A 24,418-nucleotide genomic window follows, 5' to 3' on the forward strand; every position below is an offset into this window, starting at 1 on the left:
TACCCTGCGGTGCTTCTCGGCGGTGGTCCCAGGGCCCGGGCACCCCCGGAGCCCCCTCACCTGCCCCGCTCCGGGGCTCGGCGCATGGCACCGCCGGGCCGCCAGGGGGCGCCGTTCACGGCGCAGGGCGGTGTGCGTCTCTCGCTGGTGTTTCCGCCCGGGAGGGTTTGGCGGCGCACACAGGGAGGGGAGGGACGGGGCGGGGCTCGGCGCGGAGCCCGGCGGGGTTTGGGTGCTGCACCGCGGCAAGATGGCGGACAGGGAGGAGGCGCTGGGGGAGTTCGTGGCCGTGACCGGCGTCGAGGAGGAGCGAGCGCGCTTCTTCCTGGAGTCCGCCGGCTGGGATCTGCAGGTAGCGCCGCCGCCGCCCCGCTCCCCTCCGCCCTCCTCGTCGCCGGCTCGGCCCGCTGAGTGGGGCTCGGTCCGGGGCGCGGCCGAGGCCCTGGAGGCCGTGGCGCGGGCGCGGGGGGAGCGCCGGGCCGGGAGCTCGGTCTCCCGCAGGCTCACGGCCCGCCCGGCGGCCGCTCCCGAGGCCTCGGCCCGTCGCTGGGCTGCGAGGGTGGTGTTCAGCCGGTGCCGCGGGTGCGGGGGCCGGCTGGGGCCGAAGCCCGGTCCCGGTTCTCTCGTTAATTGGAACACAGCTGATTTCTCGCCCGGGCCGAGGAACCGGGGGGTCCGGGGTTTTGCCGGGTTTGCGTAGGTTTTCCTGGAATCCTTGCGAGGTTCTTAGTGCTTTGCTGCCTGCACTGTCAGCAGCTGTGCCAGCACCCCCAAACTGAGGGGGAGACTGGCCACCGCTGTGACCCGCTCCTGTCTCCCATCCCGCTCAAACGACCTGGCTGCGTTAAACTCCGAGCCTACTTGTGGATGGCACAAAAGCCGCTGTTTCTGAACAGTAGTTTTAGCATAACCCCTGTAGAAATATTGCAGAATAAGGGCCTCCGGTTGGGGAAGGTGTTCTGGCAAACCTTTTGCGGTGAGCGTCCTACCGTAACAAAGCCAAACATCAGAAGCTGGCAAAGCCTCGTCTTTGCTGCGACCTCCAAAGGGGGAAATTACACGGAGAGTCTTTAGCGTTGATGTGCCTCGAGAGGGCCAGGGCGATGGGAGTTCAGCTGTGTGACTTGTGTGTGGAATGTTTGCTCTCATTCTGACGAGCTCCTGCTGTTCCTTTCCAGATTGCCCTTGCCAGCTTCTACGAGGACGGGGGCGATGAGGACATTCTGACTCTTCCCCAGCCGACACCCAGCTCCATATCCAGAGGCACTGCAGCCAGGTGAGCAGGGAGCTTCAGCTCAGGCCGATCTGTTTATCTGCGCCTTGTAAACCCAACAGGGGAAACTGTATAAAAACAGAAGCTCTATCTGAAGCATTGATTTGTGTTAATTTTCAGGAGAAGCAGCTCTGTGTTTAGATCTGCTTCGTCTCTTGTGGCTCTCTAGAAATTGTGAAAACCTGAGCATTTACACGTCAGGGCGCAGATGTTATTGCACAACTCGTCCAAAGATCAGTTAGGACAACTTGCCTCATTGCTCAGGAAAACTGGATTTACCTTTGAGGTTAGGAGACCCTCGGCTGGTGACGCTTTCATTTGAGCAGATTGAATCAGCCTCTAAAAGCAGAACAGAGTCAGCCTAACTGCTGCGTTACCGAGCTTTTGCTTTTGTGGGGGAAGCGTGTCGCAAGGCTGACGTACTTCTCTGACTGACTTTTGCAGTGACCACAGAGTGACATCGTTCAGAGACCTCATCCATGCACAGGAGGATGATGACGAGGAGGAGGAGGGACAGCGGTAAGTTTTCACTTAAAGACTTAAAACCTCTCTGTGTATCCGTGCCCTTCTGTGCTGGCTTACCACTTGTGCAGTTTTTTTCTTTAAAAAGCAGATGTAAGTCAGTACGATATTCCTGTGGTGAAAAATCTCAGCTTTGGCGCAGAAAAGTTGGTCAGTGCAAAGCCTGTGCATGAGCGTGCGCTCAGCGTGGCCGTGGAAGCACCGCTTTTTATCACTGAATGGTGCTGTTGAGAGAAAGCCTGAGGCAGGATGTGGAATCCCCAGGTTAAGAGCAGAAAAAAGCCCAGATCATCATTTGTGTCCGTAGGGAACGGCAATGTGGGAATAATGCAGGGGTTGGTTTTGTTTCTGCTTAGGGTTTTGGTTTGGTTTTTTTTTTTTTTGTTGGTTGGGTTTTGGTTTTGGGGTTTTTTTAAGTGCTGCTTAAGGGTCACGTAGCAGAGTATGGAGATGGAAGGAAAAATGTAGGTCCCCTTTCCAATGGGAACGTGGCATGCTAGTGGGAAAGTCGTCTACGATGTCAGCTGTGAGTGGTTAACTACCATTAAGGTTAACAGGCAAGGTAACTGGAGCGGAACTGGTGGATCTTAGGGTGGCTCGGTGTAGTCAGACTGCGTGGTCTCCTGCAGACAGGTGTGAGCTTGCTCTGTGTGTGTTAAAGCCAGCTGGAAGGTAAGAAACCCGGTCTTCCCGCAGTGCTTAACTGCACTGCGTTCATCGCTTCCAGTTCCGGTCTGCCCTGCGCGTGGTGACCTCTCCGTGTGGCACGAACACGTGCCTTCTCTCAAAATCCCAGCTAGGTGTTGCCCATCTTCCGTCAGAGAGTTGCAGGAAGTCTTGCTGAGCCTGGTAGTACAGCTGGTACTAGCGCTTGAGACTGGGCCTCGTCAGCTTGGACTGTTTCTGTTGCTAGATCTGAGTTATCATGACTCTATTGCTATTGATTGACAGCTGGTTTTACAGTCACTGACATAAAAAGAAAGTCTCTGCAGCACAGGAACTTGCAGGTGGCTACAGTAGGAGATGCACTGGTAGTAGCTGATGTTTGTAGGTCCAAGCTGTACGGAAATGAACTGGATCCTGCTAGAAGACTGCTGGGTCCCGTCGCATGTGTCTCCTGGAGAAGCAGCGGCCCAGTCTTACCCAGAAGCCCTCTGCTCTCTGTTAGGTTTTATGCCGGGGGCTCGGAGAGAAGCGGGCAGCAGATCGTTGGTCCTCCGAGGAAGAAGAGCCCCAATGAGCTGGTGGAGGATCTCTTCAAAGGAGCGAAGGAGCACGGCGCAGTGGCAGTCGATCGGACGGCCAGGAGCGGTGGTGAGACGAGCAAGCCTAAGGTGAGGAGTGATGAGTTGTCCTTCCTTCTGTTCCCTGTTTCAGTTGTCATGTCTATGGCTCCCACCGCGGCAGCTGCTTAGCAGCGTGGAGTCCTGGAATTATCTTCAAAGGACAGCTAAATCTGGACTCCTTCCTTAGCGCAGCTGTAGTTCGCGGGTCACAGTGGCGAGAAAAGCCACTTTCTTGCACCACATGTATTAACTTGTTCGAGCTGGTGCCTGTGCCTGCAGGACAGTAGATGTTCCTGATACCATGAAGCCCCCTCTTCATCTGTAACGGTGCTGGGGAAAGGAAAGCTGTCTGGGGTTTGTGTTCTTCTCTAACCTCTTTGCCTGCCCCTCTCTTGCAGCCTTTCGCAGGGGGAGGGTATCGCCTTGGGGCTACTCCAGAGGAGGAGTCCGCTTACGTGGCGGGAGAGAGGAGACAGAGCTCCGCTCAGGATGTGAGTATCTCTCTGTTCCGTTTTGGAGATATCGCTTGAGGGACTTTTCTGCTATCACTACACAGCTTGCGAGCCCAGAAGGCTGATAGAAGTTGAAGAGGCCAGAAGTACGGGAAATCCTGCTTCTTGTGGGGTTTCTGATTAGAGAATAGTAGATGCTTGGGTCTTGGGTAAGCAGATTTCTGATTAACTTTTGATTAAGAACTCAAGCATTCCATAGAAGTGTGGATTGTGAAAAATAGCATGCAAAGAGCACTGGGCAATTAACTTTTCCTTGTCCATTGAAGAGGTGTGGAGCCAACAGCATCAGTGCAGGATTCCCTCATGGTTGATTTGTGAGCAAATGCCCATGTCGGCCTTGGTGGGAGCTTGGTTTGGGCTCCTTGCCTGGCACGCTCTTGGCTCTTCAACCGTATTTATCAAAAAGGGGCCTGTGGTGCCACCTTCTAGGAACTGATGCATGACCGTTACATAGCTGATGCTTTGGGTTTTTCCCTCAGCCCAGAGGAACCCGGCTGGAATATTTGGTGCAGCTTGAAATTCCTCTGCCAGTTGGAAAGTTTTGTGTCTGGTTATTGTTCTCACTAAGATGCTGCAGTGAGGCTGATTCTCGTTTGGGGGCTGCTGCAGGTGCATGTTGTACTGAAGCTCTGGAAGAGTGGATTCAGTCTGGACAGCGGAGAACTGAGGAGCTACCAAGACCCGTCCAATGCCCAGTTTCTTGATGATATCCGCAGAGGGTATGTAGTGAAAGAGCAGCTGTTTTCTGAAACACAGAATTCAGGATACTGAATCAATGGCACATTTCACCTGAGCTTTCTTAGAAGAGCTCGGTTCTTAATAGGTAAACTGTGAGAGGGCAGACTTGAATGTTCACTTCAGATAAATGGGAAGTAGCCTTAGTTTGTGTGGGGCCTTGAGAGTTTGAAGTGAACGAAGAGACTTTCATATTTGGGCTGAGAATTTCTAGTGCATCACGTCATTCCAGGTGAGGCCCAGAGAAAAGTGACCTTTCATTTGTGTCTGTTAGTGGGCAGGTGTGCATCTGCCCTGTACGTTAAGCAAGAGCTCACTGTGATTCCTGAAATTCCAGAGGCCTATGGCTGGCACTTTCTCTCCAGACTTTTCCCGACTTGCTTCTTCACGCAGCTGCCTTAGGATGCTCTCTTTGCAGGGAAGTCCCGGCAGAGCTGCGCAGGTTAGCACGGGGCGGACAAGTGAACCTGGACATGGAGGATCACCGGGATGAGGAGTATGTGAAACCTAAAAGTGTCTTCAAAGCTTTTACTGGAGAAGGACAGAAGCTGGGCAGGTGAGAAGCTGGCAGTGCTGGTTTGCTATGTGCTGACTCCTAAATACTCACTTCCAGCTTGCACTGGTGTCTCCTGGTAGGAGCCCTGGCAGCTGGGCGGGTGAGGCGTTTGGTTGTTAACAGCTCGCCTTGTGTCTCCCCGTTCTCAGCACCGCGCCCCAGGTGATGGGCACCAGCTCGCCAGCCCAGCAGGCAGAGAATGAAGCCAAAGCCAGTTCTGCCATCGCTATCGATGAGTCGGAGCCCGTCACCAACATCCAAATCCGGCTTGCTGATGGTGGGCGACTGGTCCAGAAGTTTAACCACAATCACAGGTACAAACGCAAGAGGAAACACAGGTTACTAGCTGGGACGGCCTGACTGACACTGCAAAGTGTGCACAGATGGAGCAGATGTTAAAATCCTGGCTAGCCTGCTAAAGGGAGCTCTGGGGATCCTTCTGAATGGGTGCACTGTGGGGTTTTAAGGCAGTCGTTGACTGTTGGAAGGATAGGATTTGCTTTCCAAGTAGTGATGGATTGTGGCCAGTACTGCACCTGGGAGCTTCAGTATTATCCATGGAACTTTCTTGAATGTCAGCTATAAAAAATGGAATCTTTTCTAAGGGCTTTTGAAGCTGTCAGATAATTAGGAACCAGTTTCAGTTGTTCTCTCGGTTCAGACCTTCCTACGAGGCTGTTCCCTGTGCAGAACGGAGCACCGAGGGCTGCTCTTACAGCAGGTCGGTCCCCTCGGACGAGCAAAGCTGGCTGACGCACCCTGCTGCTTTGTCGGACTTCACTCTGAAAGTCCTTCTCACCTACCTGATCTCAGAGAGCGAGGCCATTTGTTTATACTCGTTTCTGTAAGAGAAGGAAGTATGATGCAAAAAGTTACAAAAAACTACTACTACAGTTGGGTGTAAGAAATAGATCCAGTGCTGCTGCTGTTGGGAGTTTGAGGTCATCCAGGTTGTGCTGCGTGATAAGCTGAGTCACTCAGAGCAGCTAGCGTCCAGCAGCTCGTTAATCTGCTCGTCTGGAAGAGTTCAGAAGCGTTTGATTTCAAATAGCTGCCTGACAGAGAAGTGTTCCAGTCGGGCGGTGTAAAAGAACAGGTAGCCGAAAGTCTGTGCCCTGTAAAGCAGCCCGTGCCGTTTCACTTAACAGGAGCCTGCAGACAAGTAGGTTAAATCAGGATTGTCTGGCTGTGGCCTCTCCTGTCAGCTGAAAAGCAAGGGCAGCGACTGCAGGGCTGCATGCTCTGGAAATGGAGAGTTTAGGCTGTTGCCATGTGCTCTTGCAGGATGTTCAGTAACGGGATCACCCTTGTGTGTTTAATCCCTTTGGACAGGATCCGTGACATCCGGCTCTTCATAGTAGATGCCCGGCCAGCGATGGCTGCCACCAGTTTCGTCCTCATGACTACCTTCCCAAATAAAGAGCTGACTGATGAGAACCAAACCCTGAAGGAAGCCAACCTGCTCAACGCTGTCATTGTTCAGCGGTTAACATAAAGGAACCCACCTCTGGCCGCACGCCTGCCCGCAGCGCGCATGCGTCGTCTCGTCCTGTGCGCGCACCTGTGCCGTGCCGCACAGGCTCACATCTACTCGTAGCTCTGGGTTCTTAGGTCTTGGTTGGACTTTTTTCTCTTTAGTTGCATTTCCCATGTTTTTGTTTTTGTTTTTTTTTTTGTGATGATCAGTGGACTTTAAAATAAATAAACGAAACGAATCCATTTTGAAAGGAGCTGCAGCCTATTGTGCCACAGATTCTCCCACAAGAGTCCAGTTACCTCTGCGGATTGCGTTACTGCGCTCTTTAGAGGGGAGGAAGGTCAGGGGGAAGGGAGCTCCCAGGGAGCAGTTTCTTTATGCCAATGAACTGCTCATCCCGATCTTTTGGCCCTTCCCTCTCCTCCAGGGACTGCTGCAAAGCGCTCCCTTTCTTTTCGCACATTAAATATAAACTGTACGAGAATGGGTGATCCGATTGTCGGAATAATGGTTACGCTACTGTAAAAGCATCATAGGGGAAGTCTCTTTGAAACAGCTGTTGCTCAGTGTGGGGAAAAGTCTGATGTGTGTGTGTGTAGGTACAAGGTTTAACACTCTTCTTGGGCTTTTTCAGGAGAGAAGGTCCTGACTTTCCTTCCCTCAGCAGAACTCTTAGGGAGGTTCATTGCAGAGCCCTCCTGCTCTGCCTGCACTTTCTCCGGCGGTGCAGACTGCGGGTTTAATTTGCTGTATTGCATTTCTCTGAGGAACCCTGCTGCTGACTTTTTCTTTCCAAGAAGGCACAAAGCTGAATCAGCTTGAAGTGACTGAAAGTGAAAGGCAAACAGAGTTTATCTTCCTGGAAAGGAAGTTTTGTTTTGAGAGGTGAATTATTGAGATGATGGAAACAGCTCAGGTGGAAAAACTCACGGCTGTAGTACCCTTTGATTTATTTTCTCTCCTCTGCTGAGGAGTGGCATAGCTGAACACCTGGAGTTCTCCAGCTTTGGTCTGTTCTGCTGTTTGTGTTTTGGGCTCAGGTCTCTGTGTCTTTCTTTCCTTTGAACAGAATCCTGTGGGTGAATTTGTTGTGCCTAGAAGTGAGGGACTGGTAGCGCTGGTGTAGCGGCACGCGTACTTGTTGCCATCTAGGGTGCCACGGCACTTTGCACTGACCCACAGCGTGCTCCCTACCCTGGCCCTGGGCTTCAGAGCAGAACTCCAGAGCTGTCCTGAACCGTGGGCCTGCAGACATCAGCTGACTGGGAACCACGCTGCAACCAGTGCTATCCCTTTGGGAGAGGCTGGGTTGTTGCTGTGCGAAGGGCTGGAGCGTGCTGCCTGCTTCCTGCCTTAGTCACGCTGGAGCCTTGTGGCTGCTGCGCTGTAAGTCCACCCCCCTCAGCGCTGAAGCTTCCAGGTCCTCGATTCCAGCAGAGAAGGAGCTGCAGGGACGTGCAGGCTGGGGGAGGGCCAGCAGGTTGGACAGGTTCAGCGTGAGAAACTCGCTTGGCTGCCTGTGTGAATACAGAACTGCGGGAGTAGACACCAGACCTCAGCAAGGGCATTTTTACAACTGTTTCTCAACTGAGAGCTGGATTAACTTACATTTTTCATTACTAAATGGATACATAATGTGCGTAACAGCAGATTTGTAAATTATTGTGAAAATTGCCATTAAAAGCCCGCAAAATAGGAAAACAGTGTTTGACCCTTTCTAATCACGGCTACCTGTTCTCGTATTTTGGGTGGTGCGCATGCGGATGTCTGCTCTTACCGCTCTGGGTTGCCCTGCCAGCAGGCTTCCCGGTGCTCAGCTGCCTTCAGCTAAATGATATTTAAAATCTCAGCAGCATTTTAAAGTAGTTTTTTTTTCTTGACAGGTGAACTTGAGGTTTGCCTGCATGCAACATGACCACGTAGTCATCAGTGTGAACCAGTACAAAGAGAATTCCAAATGGGGATTTCCCTCTGAGGTAAATATAGTCACAGCTGCCTTGTGGGAAGTCACTCATTTTTAATTGTTTATTGGAGGAATTATTGTGTCCTGATCTTCTCCACGTGTCATTTTGGGGACCTGGGACATCTCCCAGAGTGCTGGACAGGATGCACCCCTAGAGCCAGACACAAAGTTTATCTAACAGGAGTAGTACAAATTGCGTGTCTCCTCCTTCTGCCTCGGTTAGCTGGAGGGATCCGAGGACTGAGGTCATGACTAGCTGGTGTCTCTGGCTGGATGAGCTGGCCACATTGGTTCCCCAAAATTAAATGAGGGTTGGCAGCTAGACAGCAACTTCCCTAGCTGCCGACACCAAGGATTTTGTTGCGTAGATTCTGCTCAGCCATGGGAAGTTTCACATCCAGGTTTCCTCTCCGCTCTCTCCTTGCCAATGGGACGGAAACGTGCTAAATTCAGAGGGGTTTCTGGGCTCAGAGATGTTTCTCTGCCAAGAAAAGGGAATTTTTCCCCTGGGCCGGAGGGTGGCAGTGCTGCAGAGAAGCCGCTCTCCACCTCGAAGGCTTCTGCTGAGCAACTCCACCAGCTCCCCGCTGTCTATGAGGAGCACTGCCTTGTGCTCCTGCATCTGCAAGCCCCTCTGGGACACCGCTGCCCACTCCTTCCTCTGGTTTTTGTTTTTTGTAAGTAAGCAGTCCTTATCTCCTGGGGAGCAGGATTTGCTCTGCCCTGCCGCCAGGCTATCTGAAGCGTGCCGGAGCGGAGCGGTGGCGTGGTGTTAGTAACCAAGATAGGCCTATCTTCTTCCAAAGCTGGGAAAAGAGCCCGGAGAACGAACTGGAAGCAACATACATGCAGTCTCCGGAATTAAACTGTCTCCTTCTGTGAGCTGGTGGAATGTTTCACTATAAAATAAGCTATAAAGCAAAAATGGCAGCCAGGCTAATTAACAGGGAAAGGATAATATACCGTAACGGGAAAAAGAGAGGTGGTGGAAAGAGCTTGATTTGGTAAAGAAAATCACCTTCGCTGTCACTTGTGCAGCTCTTTGGTGTTTGACGTGCCCCTGCAGGAACGTAAACGCTCGTTTCTGACGCGCCTGTAGTTTCTGATGGTTGTTAGCAAATTTACTTGACTTTCTCTGTAGTAAAATCTTCTTGTATCATTGCACTTCTTTGGTCTAACAGAGTCATAGGCTGAGACTGGGCTTTTCTAAGACTGACGCTTATGCCTGTGGAAAAAGTGTCTTTTCCTCCTTTGCACAGAGAATTGTTTCCCTTTAAAATTATTTTTTTTTCTCTCTGATTGTTCCCTCCACAAGGGAGTCTTGCCTGTCTTTCTGGCCTTTGACACTGGTGTTAAGGCAGTGCTCCAAGTCTCGTGTGAAAGCTCGCTTCTTTTCAACTTCTGTATGATAAGATACAGCCCAGTTTTACGACTGTGCTCTCCTATCTGGGGCTGTTGTCTCTCACTGTCTTTGAGTTTTTTCCAAGTGCTGTATTTTAAGTTTTCCCTTTCTCAGACTGGTAATTGTAGGACTTCCTTGATTTTTTTCCCTTCATACGGAGTTCGTTGTTTCCTCTTCTTCCTTTTCACATATCCTTGTTGCTAAGACTTAGTTCCTGTGTTTTCTGATAGCATTTCCTCACAAAATTCTGGTTTGCACCATTTCCTGGGAACTTTACCTCCTCTCTGTAACGCTGCTTTTGCCATGAGATGTTTCCTGGTCCATGCTTCTTGCATGGTCTGCTCCTGTTCTTCAGAAGTCCAGTCAGGAGGTTTTTCCTTTGAAAGCAGCACTGATTTACAGATCCTTTCTTATCAAGAAAAAGGGCCTTGAGCTGATGTTTCTTCTGACTCTGTAGTTACAGTGGAAAACTGGCCTGGGCGATTGGTGTCATAGTCCCATAAAACGAGATGCTTACGGCTTTCTTCGAAGCCCACCACCACGAGGGGAGGACCTGTGATATCTGCGTTAATCCTTGGGCAGGAGCTTGTGTCTGTTCAGGAGTTTGCTGCTCTGGGTAAGCACGTGTGAAGAACTGTTGGTTTGTGAAAGCAAGAGAGTCGTACCCCCTTACTGCTTCTGAACGGTCTAATTTCTGTTGGTGAACCAGAATGTTTATAGATGAGATGGGTAATTTTAAATGACAGATTTAATTTAGCAACAAAGTTGTGGGTTTCCATTGGTGTTTGTACGGTAAACACCTGCCATCATCCAAGGAAGGGCGTCTGACAGTCACGCCAGGCAGAGCTGGGAAGCTGGCGCCAGCAGTTCTTGGCTGTGCCTGCTGCCAGGGGCGCTTTCCTGGCCACCCAGCCGAGTCCCTGCTGAAAGAAAAGCCGTAAGCTCCTGTCACACATGGAGACTCAGACCAGACGTCTCCGAGCTGCGTGCTTCTGTACCTGACCTCAGGCACAGTGGCAATGAATGTCCGCTTCAGTGCTCTGCCTAGCGTGAAGGGAATTAGCCATGGCACGCACGCTCGCTTGCCGAGTCGTGCAGAGCTGCCGCTTCTCACCTGCAGCCCTTGTTAATGGGGTATGACCGCCCTGCCAGCTTTCGTGGTGTGTGTTAGGCAGTTTCACTTGACTTTAGGAAGGAGAAAAGCCTTCCAGTAGTTGATGCCTGCTGAGAGTTCAGCTTCATGTCTCCTGCCTCCGGTAAATAATGCACATGCTGTACCACGTGGCATAAACACGCACGGCGGGCATGACGGCGGTGAGCGGCTCTGGGAGTTGGTGGAGTGTGTGTCACTGCAGACTGCTTGGGGATTTTCATTGCTGGCTGCTGCCGAAGTGCGAACTGGGCTGCTACGGCAATGCCGATGGAAGAAGTAAGCAAACGCACGCTGTCTAAACCAAGGGAGCTGCTTACTGCAGTGCTGGCCAGGTGATCAGGCTGGCTGCTGGCAGAGATCCTGTGGAGTTCCACAGAAACGGGAAGAGAAATCCTTTCTAGATACCCGTTAGCAGAAGTTTTTCCAAACGAGCCCCACGTTTCCCAATTACACACTTCTACAGAAAGCAGTGTAATACTAATCGTGCAACAGGCCCACATCTTTGGCAGCTGAACAGCTCCTGTGTCTGTCAAGCACCTCTCGATTTACTATTTTATCATTTTCTGACTTATTTACTGCATTCCTAAATGCTTATCTTATTTGCTGTTCTGTCTTGTCTGCACGGAGCCGGCCTGTCCCAGCACTGGGAGTTCCTGAATAAATTCCAGATGTTCTTATTTACTCAGGTACGTTTTGTGACTCCTCATTAAATTAACTCTTTATTGCCAAACGGGGCCTACAGTGGCAACAGCCCTTCCTCGTCCATCTCGGTGGCTGAAGTCACGGCTCCCATTCCACCAAGAGAAGGCAGCTGTGCCACGGGGAACACGAGAGCCACTGGCTCTGCTTGGAGCAGTCGAGGGGTAAACCTTCGCAGGACTTGCTAGTGGAATGTATCCAAATGCTGCTGCTTGTTTCTGTGCCAAAAAATTTCACATTTGCTGGCTTTAGATGACTTTTTTTTCTTTTTTCTTTTTTTTTTTTCAATGGGGCTCCCTTGCCTGAGCAGCCCGTCTCTAGGTCACAGCACCCTGAGTAAAGCTGTTCTGCTGGCACGGCTGGGACTGGAGCTGTTTCTGTCACACGTTCCGGAGCCTGTGCTGCCTTGAGAGATAAGATCTTACACTCCTGCGGTGGAGAAGGGGGTTTTGGGGAAGGGACCTTTCCTTTGCAGTGAGTAATACTCCAACACGACCTTGTTTCTTAAACTGCAGAGCTTTGGCTTCTCTGAGCCTTTTCCTGAGGACTTGTGCGACAGAAAAGTGGCTGTAACTGCAGTGCTGCTGAGTTCTTGCTCTGTTCCTTCAAAACCAATTTCTAAGCAGCTGGTAGCAAAAAATCAGCACGGTGATGGAGGCATCATCCTTTCGCCCCAGTCCCTTGGTGTGCACAGCATACAGAGAGCTGGTGTGGTTAGGTTTCAGACCCGGGCACACGGTGTTATTAGAAAGCTCATTACCTGCAGCAAGCAGCCCAGTGCATAGCAGCAATTAACAGCGAGATTTCACCAAAATTTACCTTTCCAGCACCAAGCTGAAACCTGCTCTCACACAGAGGGGCTGAGGGCTCCCGGTGCTGCACTAGCAATCGTGTCCTGTCTAGACGCAACGGGTGATGCTGTTGTCTGCAGGGCACTGAGGAACATGACAAAAGGCTTTGGGAGGATCTGAGCAGAGCAGAAATAAAGGTTTTTTGTGTTGAAGATAATTATGCACTGAACGAGCCAGGGAGCGAGAGCCGCACAGCTACTCTGGGAGGTAACTGCTGGTCACCAGTTGGCTTTCTAGTACACGAGCAGAAAATGCAGCTGTTTGTACCTGGAAAGCAAAGGAGTGCCAGAGAGCCAGCGGGTTAAGTGCCGAGTACCGTTTCCAAAGGTACCTTGTGTCCATCCAAACGGAACTGTGTGGGTACGAAATGGCCTAGGAAAAAAAAATAAAAATCAGGGGTTTATATTTCCTTTTGAGCTTCCCCTTTCCTCTTGGGTGAGGAGAGATGTACTTTGCTTTCTTATAGAAACGCCTGCTTAGACATGCTGGTGGGAGACAGGGATTTGTCTCCCACTGCACTGGCTGTGGTCCAGCGTGAGTGATTGGTATTTGTTATCCGGGATGTCAGTGAAATAGCAGTGAAGAGAGATGCTGCTGACTCACTTGTGCTGTGGCTTATTAACCAACTCAGCCTGCAAAATTGGAGTTTTTTAGATTAACCCCTGCTGGACAAGGCAAGGCTTAGCAGAAGATAACATGTTTTTCTAGCAGCGTTGTGACGAACCTTGCAGAATGGGTGCTTGCATTCCTTGTGGGTAAGGGTGGTGGGGCAGAGACAGTAACGTGGGTTTAACGCTGAGTTTAACTGAGTTTGCTTAGCTGGAGAAGCCTGTTTTTAAAGAGCTGCTTGATGAGACTAGACGTGCCAAACGAATGATTAACAGGCAGAGCGGTGGTGCAATCCCTTTCCCGCCAACCCTTTGCTGTGTGCCTTCTGTCCTCTGAAGCCGATTTCTTCCTCTGCCTTGGCTTTGCCACCGGCTTGTAACGGTGACTGGCTGCGTGCTGCGAGCACCGCTGCCTTGGGAACTCGGCTGCTCCCACACAGCCAGCGCTGAGTAACTGGGCTCCTACCTCTCATAATGTAGGAGTAATTTTTGGTTTGCTGGGCTCCGTGGGTGATGAAGGGTCTGTGAAAGGGGACCACAAAGAGCACATTTTTGTCAGTAGGCTAAAACGTACTGTGTGGGGTCTGCATTGCTGTGGGAGATCTCTCAGGAGCTCACAGACTGAAAGAGGTTGGTAATTGCAGATCTCGCTTCACAGAGCAAGGAAAAGGTACCCCAGGCCTCCTGCTCTCCGTGACGTACGTGCTGGGCTAGGGCAGTGCCAACACCTTGCACCCATTAAGGAGAGGGCAAAGCAACGGGGAAAGGGGTTTCCGCAGCCCTGAATAAGGAGCCAGAGCTGAGCTCCAGGTCTTCCTGGACAGCTTTGGGAGAGAAGGGTTTGTCAGACAGTGACCCAGGGCAAGAACCTGCCTGCTCCTGCTGCCCTCTCCCAGGCTGCTCCAGCCAACTCCAGTTGCCCGCGCTGGGTTTCGCATGCTGGATCTTTGCAGCTGGTGGTTGCTGGTGCTGATGCAGGAGTCTTGGGTGGCTCGAGCGTGTTCCTGCAGTGGTCTGGAGCTCCAGCAAAGGACTTCTCCACACTCCCAAGATGTCAGTGTGGCAGCAGCCCCGGGATGGGGACGAAGTGCTGGACCCAGCTTGACCTTTGAAAAGCACTGGATTTCTCCACATGACTGCAGAGAGCGTGGGAGCTACTGCCCCAAATATATGCTGCACTGTGAGCCCTGCTTCCGTGGGCAGGGTCTGGCCATGCTCCTCCTTCAGGGTCGGTCACTTCCTCTCCATCAGGTCCTGGGGCCCTGCAGATATGGTATTTTCACTTGCCAAATCTCCATCCAGCTCTGATCTGCGCCTGCGGTGCATTCTTTGACATATGAGGCAACTTCTTCCTAACCCTCGGTGAGGACGCTTCTGCTTCCGTGCCACGTACTGCTGGAGGACACGTTTGTGTCTGCAGTCATGCTTCCAGATGGTCATGAAGGTGCTGAGCTGCACAGGTTAACCCAGGAAGAAGCTCTCCCTCAGAGGAGAGTGGTCTGCAGAGAGGTAAGATCAGTGTCCCAGGGCGTTGCTGTGTCACACACAGAAATGCATTTCACACGTGCATGCTGCCCCTCGCAAGCGTGCACACCCACGCAGAGCCTACCCGGATTGAGCAGCCGCAAGTTGTGGGGGTGTTTCGAAGTGTTTATGACTCAAGCTGGAGAACACATTGTTAAAGCACGGCTCTGCGTTTTGTTGTAGCTGTGAAATGGGCAGAGATGTGCAGAGCGCTGTCCTACCTGCTGAGAGCATAAAGGGAACAAAAGCTGCGACAAAACCCTACAGCTGAGAGGAATGCCTTTGCTATTTCAGAAATAGAACTGCTGTGGAACCATGATGTGGTATGAGTAAGTGCTCCTCAGCGGTGGTGCAAGCCTGGTGCTTCAGCCATCCCTGCGGGACAAGGCTGGTCTGCAATTGGAAGTACAAGGGACTTGACTCTCACTGTGTGCTGCAAAAAGCAAAAAGTAAACTGGGACCAGGAGCTGAGAAGCATCAGCAGGCTGCTGAGGTTACCTAGCATGAGGAAGGCAGGCACTCTGCTCCCCTGGTGTGCAGGAAGAGGCTGGGCCCTCCACTGCTGGGCACAGCAGTGTCCGTGCCTCTTGGTGTGGGCGGTGGAGGAGCTCTTGCTAATGGCTGCATAAAGGAAAGGCACTTGGTGCCTTCTGGAACGCTGTGTTTTGGGATTGTGCCTGTGTTTTGGGAAGCTGCTCCCTGTACCGTTACAATGAAGGTCTGTCACCCTCCCAGGTGGCTGTCAGCTCGGCTGACATTAGCGGCACTGCAAGCCGGCTCCATCCCCAGGCTGGGGACCCGGCAGGTTACTCCCTCACCCCACGAGGGACGAGGGCAAGTGGGAATTTGAAGTGATCCCTGACTTGGTTTCCCTTTTACCCAGCTGTGGATGGGACCCTGTAGCCGGTCCCTCAGCCCAGCCTCCTGCACAGCTGCCTCTGTGCCAAGCACTCATCCCTCCTCATGCCGCTTTTCTGCAGAGCTCTTACTGGGGGAGCTCTCAGCCTTTGATAGCCGTGTCTGGACCAGGCCTGTCGCCTGGGACAGCTGTCTGCCCTGCGTGAGCAAGGGAGCCTTCCGCATCTTTCCAGAAAGGGCTGTGTATTTTTTGGGTGCGGAGCAGCAACCTGCCTGCCGCACTCTGCGCTGCTCTGGAGCTGCTCGGTGATTGGGAAAGCCAAAATGTGGTGTAGACCAGGAACAAGATGCTGACAAACGTGTTAGCGCTGAGCTTCATCCAAGGCAGCTTGTGCTGAGGTGGGAGGTCAGCATCTGCACTGCGACCCCACCGCAGCTCGCCCTGCCCCAACAGAAATGGCCTCGAGCGGTGGTCTGCTCGTAGGAAGCCGAGCTGTGGCCAAGGCCACGTGCTGCTTCAGCCAGGTGGAAAGCTGAGCCCGGACGGGCGGTCTGCTCTCTATGTGTCTCTCCCTGCGTTCTGCAGGACACTCCCGGTCCTGTGTGATGCAGAGGTGTATCATGCTAGACAGCAAGTTCATTTTGGGGCTGGGAGGTAGTCCATGCTGTAGGTTGCCTCTGGGAATTTGCCAGATGCTTGAGGCTTGGTATGTATTTATTGAAGCGAACCACATCCAAATAAAACAGAGGCTTTGCCATCAGCCCTTTTCCTGCGCGCTGAAACGCTCCTTGTGCTCTCCCTGTTGATCTATAGAAATCCTCTGGGCTTTGGCCTCTGCAGTCTCTCTCCTCAGACTGCCTCCATTGCAGCCACTTCAGGCCTGATGCAATTTGTACTTTTTAATATTAAAGAACTTGAACAACTGGATTCTGGCTCGGCAGAAGAGGAAAGGCCAAAGTTAGAGCAGCTCGGCAGATAGCTCTGTGTCTGGTGTTAGACAGGTATCTCACTTACATTAGCAGCCTGGGATCTCATGCAGACATGCCTCCGAGGAGAATCCAGGCGGAACACCAGGGATGTGGCCCTGGTGACAAGACAAGCCCAAGACAAGCAAATGAGACAGATGCCCGCTGAGCAGTTCCTGGCTTGGGGCTTTGGCTGGTGGAGGAGTGGATGCGGAGGAGCAAGGAGAGGGGCTGTCGGTGTGCCCAGCCCCTCAGCATGGCTCTGCAAAAGACCCTGAAGGTTTATGAAGAATACGAAACACCGATGAGCAGGACCTGAGGAGCCAGGCTGCTGCCCCAGGGCAGGCTGCGTGTAGGAAGCACTGCGCCCTGACCCGCCAAAACTACCAGCAGATGGGGAAGCACCCTACAGCATCCCAACTGCCACGTCCACCTTGCTTGTGAGTGTCAGGTGGACTGATGTCCAGGCAAAGGTCAGGTATGTGTGTCTGGAGTGGGCGTGGGGGGTTATGACACGACTCGGGGTTTAAATGGCTCTTGGAGAAGCCAGCGGATGGGATGAGCAGTGGCTGGAGGCCAGCTGTCAGCCAGAGGTGCGTGTTATTTCTCAGGTGGGCTTGTTCCCTGTCTCGGCTGCAGGAGAAGCCAGGACTGCCGCTCTGCAGAAAGGTTTGCTATGCTGTGGGGGGCATTCCCTACCAGATGACAGGCAACACCCTTGGGTTCTTCCTCCAGATCTTCCTGTTGGACGTTGTGCAGGTGAGTGGCCATGTGAGACGGGGTTATCTGCACAGGGGCTCGGGATAAGCTCAGCAGCCTGGGGCAAGGGTGGAGTTCGGTGGGTGGCCAAAGCCCTTGGAAATACCCATCAGAATTCAAATTGGATCAAAATTGCATGGTGTAAATATTGGTGGTGGGCACGCAGGAGATGATTCCAGGCCATTTCAACGCTCGGAGTGTCTCTGGGGCCTGCAGATGAAACGTTGGCTAGAGGGAGCTGCATTGCGCTGCCTGCTCACAGCTTTTCGCCAGGACTTCTTTCCCTTTTGAGCTGTGGTTTCCATTTTCCTCCAGCTGGAGCCATTCCATGCCTCTTTGATCATTTTCCTTGGAAGAGCCTGGGATGCAGTTACTGACCCTGCTGTTGGCTTCCTGGTCAGCAAGAGCCCGAGGAGAAAATATGGAAAGCTGATCCCCTGGTGAGCGTCTGGGCTGGAGCCTCAGATGGATCTTTGCTGGGCTCAAATTCCTTCAGTGTTAGCACGAGGAGGTAACTGGGATGCCTTACTGGGAGTTTAATGTAATTGCGGCTTACAGAGAATTACAAAACCTTAACATCATGAGGGCACTCAAGGTAACGTAACTTGCAGTGGGGTCCATGTGTCGTTGCGATGGAAGAGGTGGAGTGTTCGGCAAACTTGTACGCTTGCTGTTTCTGAGGTCTCACGTTTTGAAGGCTGTGGGGTTCAGTGCTCTGAGAGTCCTGTGTGGTGGCACGTACAGAGTTTGGTAGTCAGCTGTGCCAGGAGCTCTCCACCAGGCTCTAACCATGGGCAGATCTTGCACCAGAGCATTACTGGTGCCCCCAAAGTTCTGCTGCAGGGCAAGGACTTGAAGTAGTTAAGCAAGAGAATAAGAAATGTTGGGCAACCTAGACACTACTTTTTCTCTCAGTGTTTGTATTTGGCCCCCCCAGGCTGAGTGATGGACGCTCACTTGAGCAAAGCCGCTTCCTCTCGCAGTTCTTAATCTTGCAGTAGCTGGGCTGTGGTTTGGAAGGTGGGGAAGAGGCTGTGCTGCACGGCTCAGCGTGCGCAGTGAGAAGTGTGACCGCCTTATCTGAGGGCTGTGTCTGACCAGCTCTGCTTCCTCCCCAGGATCGCATGCTCCACGCCGTTCGGGGTGCTCTGCTACTGCATGATGTGGTCCACCCTCTCGGATGCCACCCCCGCCTCCCTGAAATTCCTGTGGCACCTGTTCATGTACAGCTTCTTCCAGACTTGCATGACTGTAAGGAACACGGTGCCTGGGGCTGACCATCCTACACATCATCCTAAACTGCAAGGGACGGGGACGCGTTCAGCTGGGGAGTCCCAGCCCCAGTCTCTCCAGCAAGGGCCCGGGAGTGGAATCTGGGAGAGGTTTAGCTGGGGAGTGGTGAGGGATGCGGGATGGCGCAGAGCACGCCTGCAGGGATGGAGAGATGGGTGGTGCGATTTAATGCTGGGGATTCAGCGGTATGCCTGTATTCGGTGATGTGAACTTCTCCGTCACTGGTTTGTGGGAACAGAGCAAATCACAGAAGAGGGTGAAGTGTGCAGGGGTGACACAGAAGGCAGATTAGCTGCTGCGCGTCGAGACGAGGGGAGTCACGGCCAGGGAAGCAGCAGCCGGAGCTGTGTTTGCACTGTGCTCTCCCTAGTGCCACCACGTGCCGTACTCTTCCTTGACAATGTTCCTGGGAGGAACCCAGAGGGACCGTGACTCAGCCACTGCCTACAGTAAGTGTCTGTGCCCCTGCAACCCCGCTCTGCCTGCGTTCCTCAGAGACCCTCCCCAGAGGAGAGGTCAGTAAGTTCCTCTGGCTTTGATCGGGCTGCAGAGTGGATGGGGTATACCAGGGATGTGGATGAGACCAGCGTCATCTTCTGCAAAGAATCTACCCGTAGAAACATTTCTTAGGTCTGTATCATCCCTAGGGAAACCAGGACTCAGATTTATTGGTTCCAAACATTAGAGCATTTCTGCTGGAGCCAAAGGAAAAAATCAGAGCAGGTAGAAACAGCAAGTCGCTTCTGCAGCAGCTCTGGATGTTGGTGCCTCCAATTCCATTCCCAAAGCTGGTCTCCTGCCTGGTCTGAGGGATGTGTCCCATCAGCCAGGGAGCGGGACTGAGGCTTCTCTCCTGGTCACCCTGGCAGGAATGGGGGTGGAGGTGTTCAGCACGCTCCTCGGGTCAGGGATCCAGGGACAGATTGTAGGCCGTTACCATGCCCACATGACGAGCAGCTGTCACGTGTCGAACGAGACCCTGCACAACACCAGCACCTACAGCCTCACGGACTCTCTGGAGAACACGGTAAGGGCTGGCCTCTCTGGGGCAGGCGCTGCTGGCCGTGCTCCGTGCGTGGTACCCACACTGTCACTGTGCACCGGCTCTTGTTTTCCAGCGTAGGGCCTATGTATTTGCATCCTTGCTCCTGGGCTCAATCTATATCCTGTCCTGTCTGATTCTCATCCTTGGAGTCAGGGAGCAGCCTGGTAAGGTCCGTTTAGATGCAATTTGGAGGGTGCCCAGTGGCACCAGGTGGTGAGGATGGGGTTGCAGAGGAAGATATGAGGCGGAGGGAGCTGGGTGCCTAAAGAGGGGATGGCTCTCCGGGTGTGGGGCTCAGGAACACAACACACACAGATACAGAGACCCTCCTCAGCTTGCGCTGGCAGCGACTTGCTCCCGCGGAGAGGGGAGATGCTGTGGAGGAAGGAAGGCTCTGGCTGCCTGGGAGCTGCCGTGGGCCTGGGACAGGGTCTGCAGCTCGCCGCTTCGCACTGAGCGGGTCTGGCCAATGCTCAGCCTGTGGAGCTGCGCAGGCCAGCCCCCAGCGCGCAGGGCAGAGGCAAAATCCTACCTGTAGCCGACACCACGGGTCTTGTCTCTGCGCCTCCCACCCCATGGCGCTTGCTCTGGCAGCTCCAGTGCCAGCCCTGCTGTCTCTCCTCTCAGGGCCCCTCAGCCCCCTGGGGAAAGTTGAGCTGCCCTTCGCCAGCTGCCTGAGGATGATAATGGGACACAAGCCCTACATCCAGCTGCTCTGTGGCTTCCTTTTTGCATCCCTGGCCTTCCAGGTGCGAGACCTGCTGTAGCAGAAGAACCTGGGGGATGACATGTCTGGGCAACTTATCCAGCCAGTGAACTCGGGACCCCCAGCCACGAACATCTCCATGTTGCTTTCCCAGATCACACAGGGGATCTTTGCCTTTTTCTGTACTCACGCTGCGGGGTTGGCGGGGAAGTTCCAGCATTTAGTGCTTATCATGTTGGTAAGTGAGCCCCAGGCAGACCTTCCTGGTGGAGGGGCTGACCCCTGGGCCACCCCAGCCCTCGAGCACGGGCAGCTCAGCCTCCTGGAGTCACGCGCTGCTGCTTCTGCCCATCAGCAAGGACGTCACCCAGGCAGAGCTGGGGGGCATTGCTGAGACTCTCCTTTGGTTCTCTCCTCAGGTCACAGCTTCCCTCTCTGTTCCCTTTTGGCAGTGGTTTCTGGGCCGATTTGGGAAGAAAACAGCAGCGTCGCTGGGCCTGGCAGTGAGTTTGCCCGCGGCTGTGGCTGTGGACTGAGAAGCCCTGCGAGGGGACACCCTTCCCCCAGATGCTCATGGTGTCTGGGGAGAAGAGGTGGCTGGGGGCTAAGGGGGGCCCTGAGCACAGTGTCCCCTGCACTGCAGGTGACCCGGAACAAGCCAGTAGCTGATGGCTCTACACGTCCTTCTCTCTAGCCACTGCTGGTGGCTTCGCAGAGCTTTGCAGTGAGGTGCAGGGAAGCTGAGGGACTGTCTCTGGGATGGTGGGGAAATGATTTTGTTTTGTTTCAATATCACCCACCCAAGGGCTCGGGCTCTGGGGCTCTGAGACGCTGTGGCTGCAGATCTGGTGAGCTGCGCTGCACAGGGGACAGGAGCAGTTCTGTTTAGGAAATCTGTGGGGAAGGGGGGAGCACGGCCTTTGGGCAGATGGGCGCAAGCTGGCTGTGAGCAGCAGAAAGGGCCCATTGTGCTTTGGTTTCTCTTCCTCTCACTGCTGCAGCTGATCATCCCAGCCCTGGTAGCCACCACCCAGGTGATGCACAACTTCCCAGCCTTCATCTTCCTGGTGATCCTGGCAGGCTGCAGCATGGCGGTGCTCTACCTTTTACCATGGTGAGCAGAGGCACCTCCGAGCCGCCTGTCAGGCAGGAAGGCGGGGAAGGTTTTGGGGAAAGCACCACTCACGGTGTGCCAAGGCTGCCTGTTTGCTCAATATGGCAGCTTTTGGACTGCAGAGGGACACGTGGAGCTGGGACTGGGAGGGATGTGGATGTGATACACGGTCCCGCAGCAGCATCGTTCAGTCTGCGTTCGGGTTCAGCAGCAAGATGCAGGTCATTGCGCAAGGCGCTGTTTTTCTTCTCTTCTTCTGAAGCAGCTGCCTCACACTCTCCATAAGATGCTCTCTGCCCAAGGCAGAGGACAGGCACAAAACTGTCTCCAGCGAGGAGTTCTGCAAGGGGTTTCTGTCTCTCTCTGCTGCTTGGGGAGGCCTGGAGCGGCTGCAGCTGAGTTCAGCTTGGCGTGGGTGTCACCAACACATCTGTGGGGCTGTCTCTCCCCAGGTCCATGCTGCCAGATACGGTGGACGACTTCATGCTGAGGAACCCCGGCTCCCTCAACCTGGAGGCTCTCTTCTACTCGTTTTACATCTTCTTCAACAAGTTTGCAGGAGGCCTTGCTGTGGGAATATCGACACTGAGTTTACAGTAAGGCCTGAGCGCGACCTCCCCTGCTTTGTCAGCCCAGCACAGGCACTTTCCATTGCTGTTTTCTAGAGCATCGCTAAGAGATGCTGGAATGAGTCACAGGGGTATCCAAATTTGTCTTTCCAACATCTCCTGGGAGCAAGAGGAGCAGAAAGGAGTGGGAATTCCCCCAGACTGGGCCTCTGATACCAGACTTTAGAGAAGAGTGACAGAGGTGCCTGCTTGCCTTTCTGGGGTGGCCCGGTGGGGCTGGGGGAAGGAAAACGGTTCTGCTCTTCAGTTTTGCAGGTTACCGTGCTGGAGACTGCACCTACAACCCCTCCGTCGTCCTCGCCCTGCAGCTTCTCATGGCCCCGGTCCCAATCAGCCTGCTGCTCATTGCCATAATAATCTTCTGCCTCCATCCCATCCACGAGGAAAGGAGGAAACAGATGAGATTGGAGATGGAGGCAATGGGGTAAATTGGAGCTCCCTGAAGGATTCGGGTCACGTAGCACTGATCAGGGGTCTGCCTTAGTCCTAGCCGGACACAGAAAAGTTGTACAGGGGAGGGACTGCGTCTGTCCGGTCCAGCTCCCCGTGGTTGGGCCACGATCCTCTCCAGGGGGGCATTTCCCAAAGGGCTTGGGGATATTTGGGTGGCTGCTGACTTCACCCCAGATTTCATAAGTGCTCGTGGGCCTTTTAACAGGCACCAGGTACAGCACGGCAGCAGAGAGTAAATCCAGGGCTGAAGTGGTGAGTTCATCGGGAAGGACACGGATTTGCTGCGCTGTCAGGATGTGCTGCTGGCAGGGAAAGTCATTGCTTCCTGTTGTTTCCTGTTCGCTGTCCCAAAGGCCTGTTTTGTATCCTGACCCCCTTCCTCTCCCAGCTGGCGGGCACAGGACGGGGAGGGGGTCCTGCTGCAGCCCCAGCCCTGCCACCTCACCAGAGCTGCTTTCTGCAGGGCTTGGCCTCGCTAGTCTGTTCGCAGGTCCCGACAGATCTGGGCAAGGCAGATCCACGCTTTCCTCTTGGGAGAGACTGCGGTGCCGGGGAGGAAGGGCCCTCGCCAGCCCGGAGCGGTGCACTCGCACGCTGGGGCACAGAGGTGTCACTTAACCTTGTGGGAAAGCATGCACAAAGAACACAGCGATTGTTTTTGAGAGGAAACTCTTTTTGACCGGTTTTTAGGAAAAATACTGCTGAGACAGTGCATGTCTTTGTGCTTAGGCTGCCCTTTCACAGGGAAGGGTTTAGAATTTCTTTGAACAAGGGTGAAGTTCAAGCCAGCAGTGTTTTAAAGCGTGACACCTGGCAGCAGGGTGGCGGAGCCAGCTCTGTCCATCTGCATGGGCCTTGTTGGCTGAATCACTTCTGGGGCACCAGGAGCTTCTCAGCGCAAGGGGCTGCAGGAATGGGCTGCGCTGCCTCCGGTCAGGCAGCTGGAGGGGTTTCTGGCAGCTTGTCCTGCTTTTTGCCAGGTTGGGAGGTTATGGCAGAAGTGTCAAATGCATGTCAAGAAGAGCTGAGTCGCTTTTAAATCGTAGGCCATTGCTGGATCTCCCCCAGCAGCATCTTGCGAGAGCTGCTCGGCACCCCCACGTCTCTCCTGGCAACAGGGAGGGGGCAGCGGTGGGGGAGAGAGGAGGAATCAGCCATTTTGTGGCTGGTGGTGCTGAGCTGTGCTCAGCCTTGTGCAGAGGCAGAGCGTGAGGCTGGTTATTTTTAGGGCTAGGGCTGTGTCTGACCGTTGGTTGACCTTGCAGCTCTCCAGTCTGGTGCACACTGGCAGGATCTGAGCAAATTGCTCCCCAGTTGTGCACTGAATTAATTTGAAGCCTTAAGTCTTGTGGTGCAACCTTGCGATCAGTGGGGGAGATCGTGTTTTAGAGCTGCGTCAGGGCACCTGCAGGATCCTTGCAGCAGGCCGGATTCAGAACAATTCTCAGATGCACAAAGGCGCTCTTTTTTTCTTCTTTTTTTTTGTTCTTTTGTTTTCTGGAGTGTAAAGGATGCTCCTGACTAAGGCCATGGTCAGGTGTTGGGCTGCATCGCCTTCTGCCACCGCGCTGCTTTCAGCCTTGCTGCTCAGAGTGCCTGTGAGCATCGAGGAAACACTCAGATTGCTGAGAGTTTAAAATCCTGCAGAAAGCATGAGTTATCTTCAAACGCATGCACCCCCTGGGACAGAGGGGTGGGCTTGTGGAGCTCCCAGCCTGCAGCGGGGGCCGGGAACAGGCCACGGGCTGCTGCAGCGTGGGACCAGACCCAACGCAGAGCAGGGAGCTGCTGCTGGTGTGCGCAGTGCCTGCCAGCCCCGCTGCTGCCCGGGCTGGTGCTTCTGTCTATCAAATATTGCCCCATTTACTTTTTACATTATTAAACCTGAATGGTCACGCTTTTCCCTTTTGGTATTTCTTATTTTGCGAGTTCTGTCAGCAGATGATCGAGAGCGCAGGGAGCAGTTTGGGCAGAATTCACTTGTTTTCAAGCCTCTGTGCTTTCTCCAGAGTTTAGACACCAGAATCCAACCTG

At 53.5% G+C, this 24,418-nt stretch overlaps 2 protein-coding genes across 7 annotated transcripts; both read left to right on the forward strand.

Moving 5' to 3' along the window:
* The first annotated feature begins 240 nt into the window (after positions 1-240).
* NSFL1C (NSFL1 cofactor) lies at positions 241-6,614 on the forward strand. The gene is made up of 9 exons (XM_086760854.1): positions 241-352; positions 1,179-1,276; positions 1,718-1,792; positions 2,964-3,129; positions 3,480-3,572; positions 4,203-4,312; positions 4,747-4,884; positions 5,034-5,198; positions 6,217-6,614. The coding sequence occupies exons 1-9, from the start codon at positions 251-253 to the stop codon at positions 6,377-6,379; spliced, it is 1,110 nt and encodes a 369-aa protein (XP_086616980.1). The 5' UTR covers positions 241-250; the 3' UTR covers positions 6,380-6,614.
* Positions 6,615-13,310: 6,696 nt separating this feature from the next.
* On the forward strand, positions 13,311-24,285 carry LOC104481450 (sodium-dependent lysophosphatidylcholine symporter 1-like). Of its 6 annotated transcripts, none has more exons than XM_086760440.1 (15): positions 13,311-14,546; positions 17,025-17,144; positions 17,460-17,584; positions 18,263-18,395; positions 18,808-18,886; positions 19,307-19,464; positions 19,556-19,646; positions 20,110-20,231; positions 20,343-20,426; positions 20,608-20,691; positions 21,190-21,302; positions 21,755-21,898; positions 22,179-22,355; positions 22,590-22,636; positions 23,888-24,285. In XM_086760440.1, exons 1-14 carry the CDS (start codon positions 14,460-14,462, stop codon positions 22,618-22,620), a joined length of 1,548 nt encoding a protein of 515 aa, XP_086616566.1. In that variant the 5' UTR covers positions 13,311-14,459; the 3' UTR covers positions 22,621-22,636; positions 23,888-24,285. The 6 variants fall into 6 exon arrangements, with proteins under 6 accessions (XP_086616566.1, XP_086616567.1, XP_086616568.1 ...); XM_086760441.1 differs by having other exon boundaries at positions 23,895-24,285; XM_086760442.1 differs by lacking the exon at positions 22,590-22,636.
* Positions 24,286-24,418: the final 133 nt, after the last annotated feature.

The sequence above is a fragment of the Chlamydotis macqueenii genome, chromosome 16, assembly GCF_036417535.1.
Source record: "Chlamydotis macqueenii isolate bChlMac1 chromosome 16, bChlMac1.mat, whole genome shotgun sequence".
NCBI classification, from domain to species: Eukaryota; Metazoa; Chordata; class Aves; order Otidiformes; family Otididae; genus Chlamydotis; species Chlamydotis macqueenii.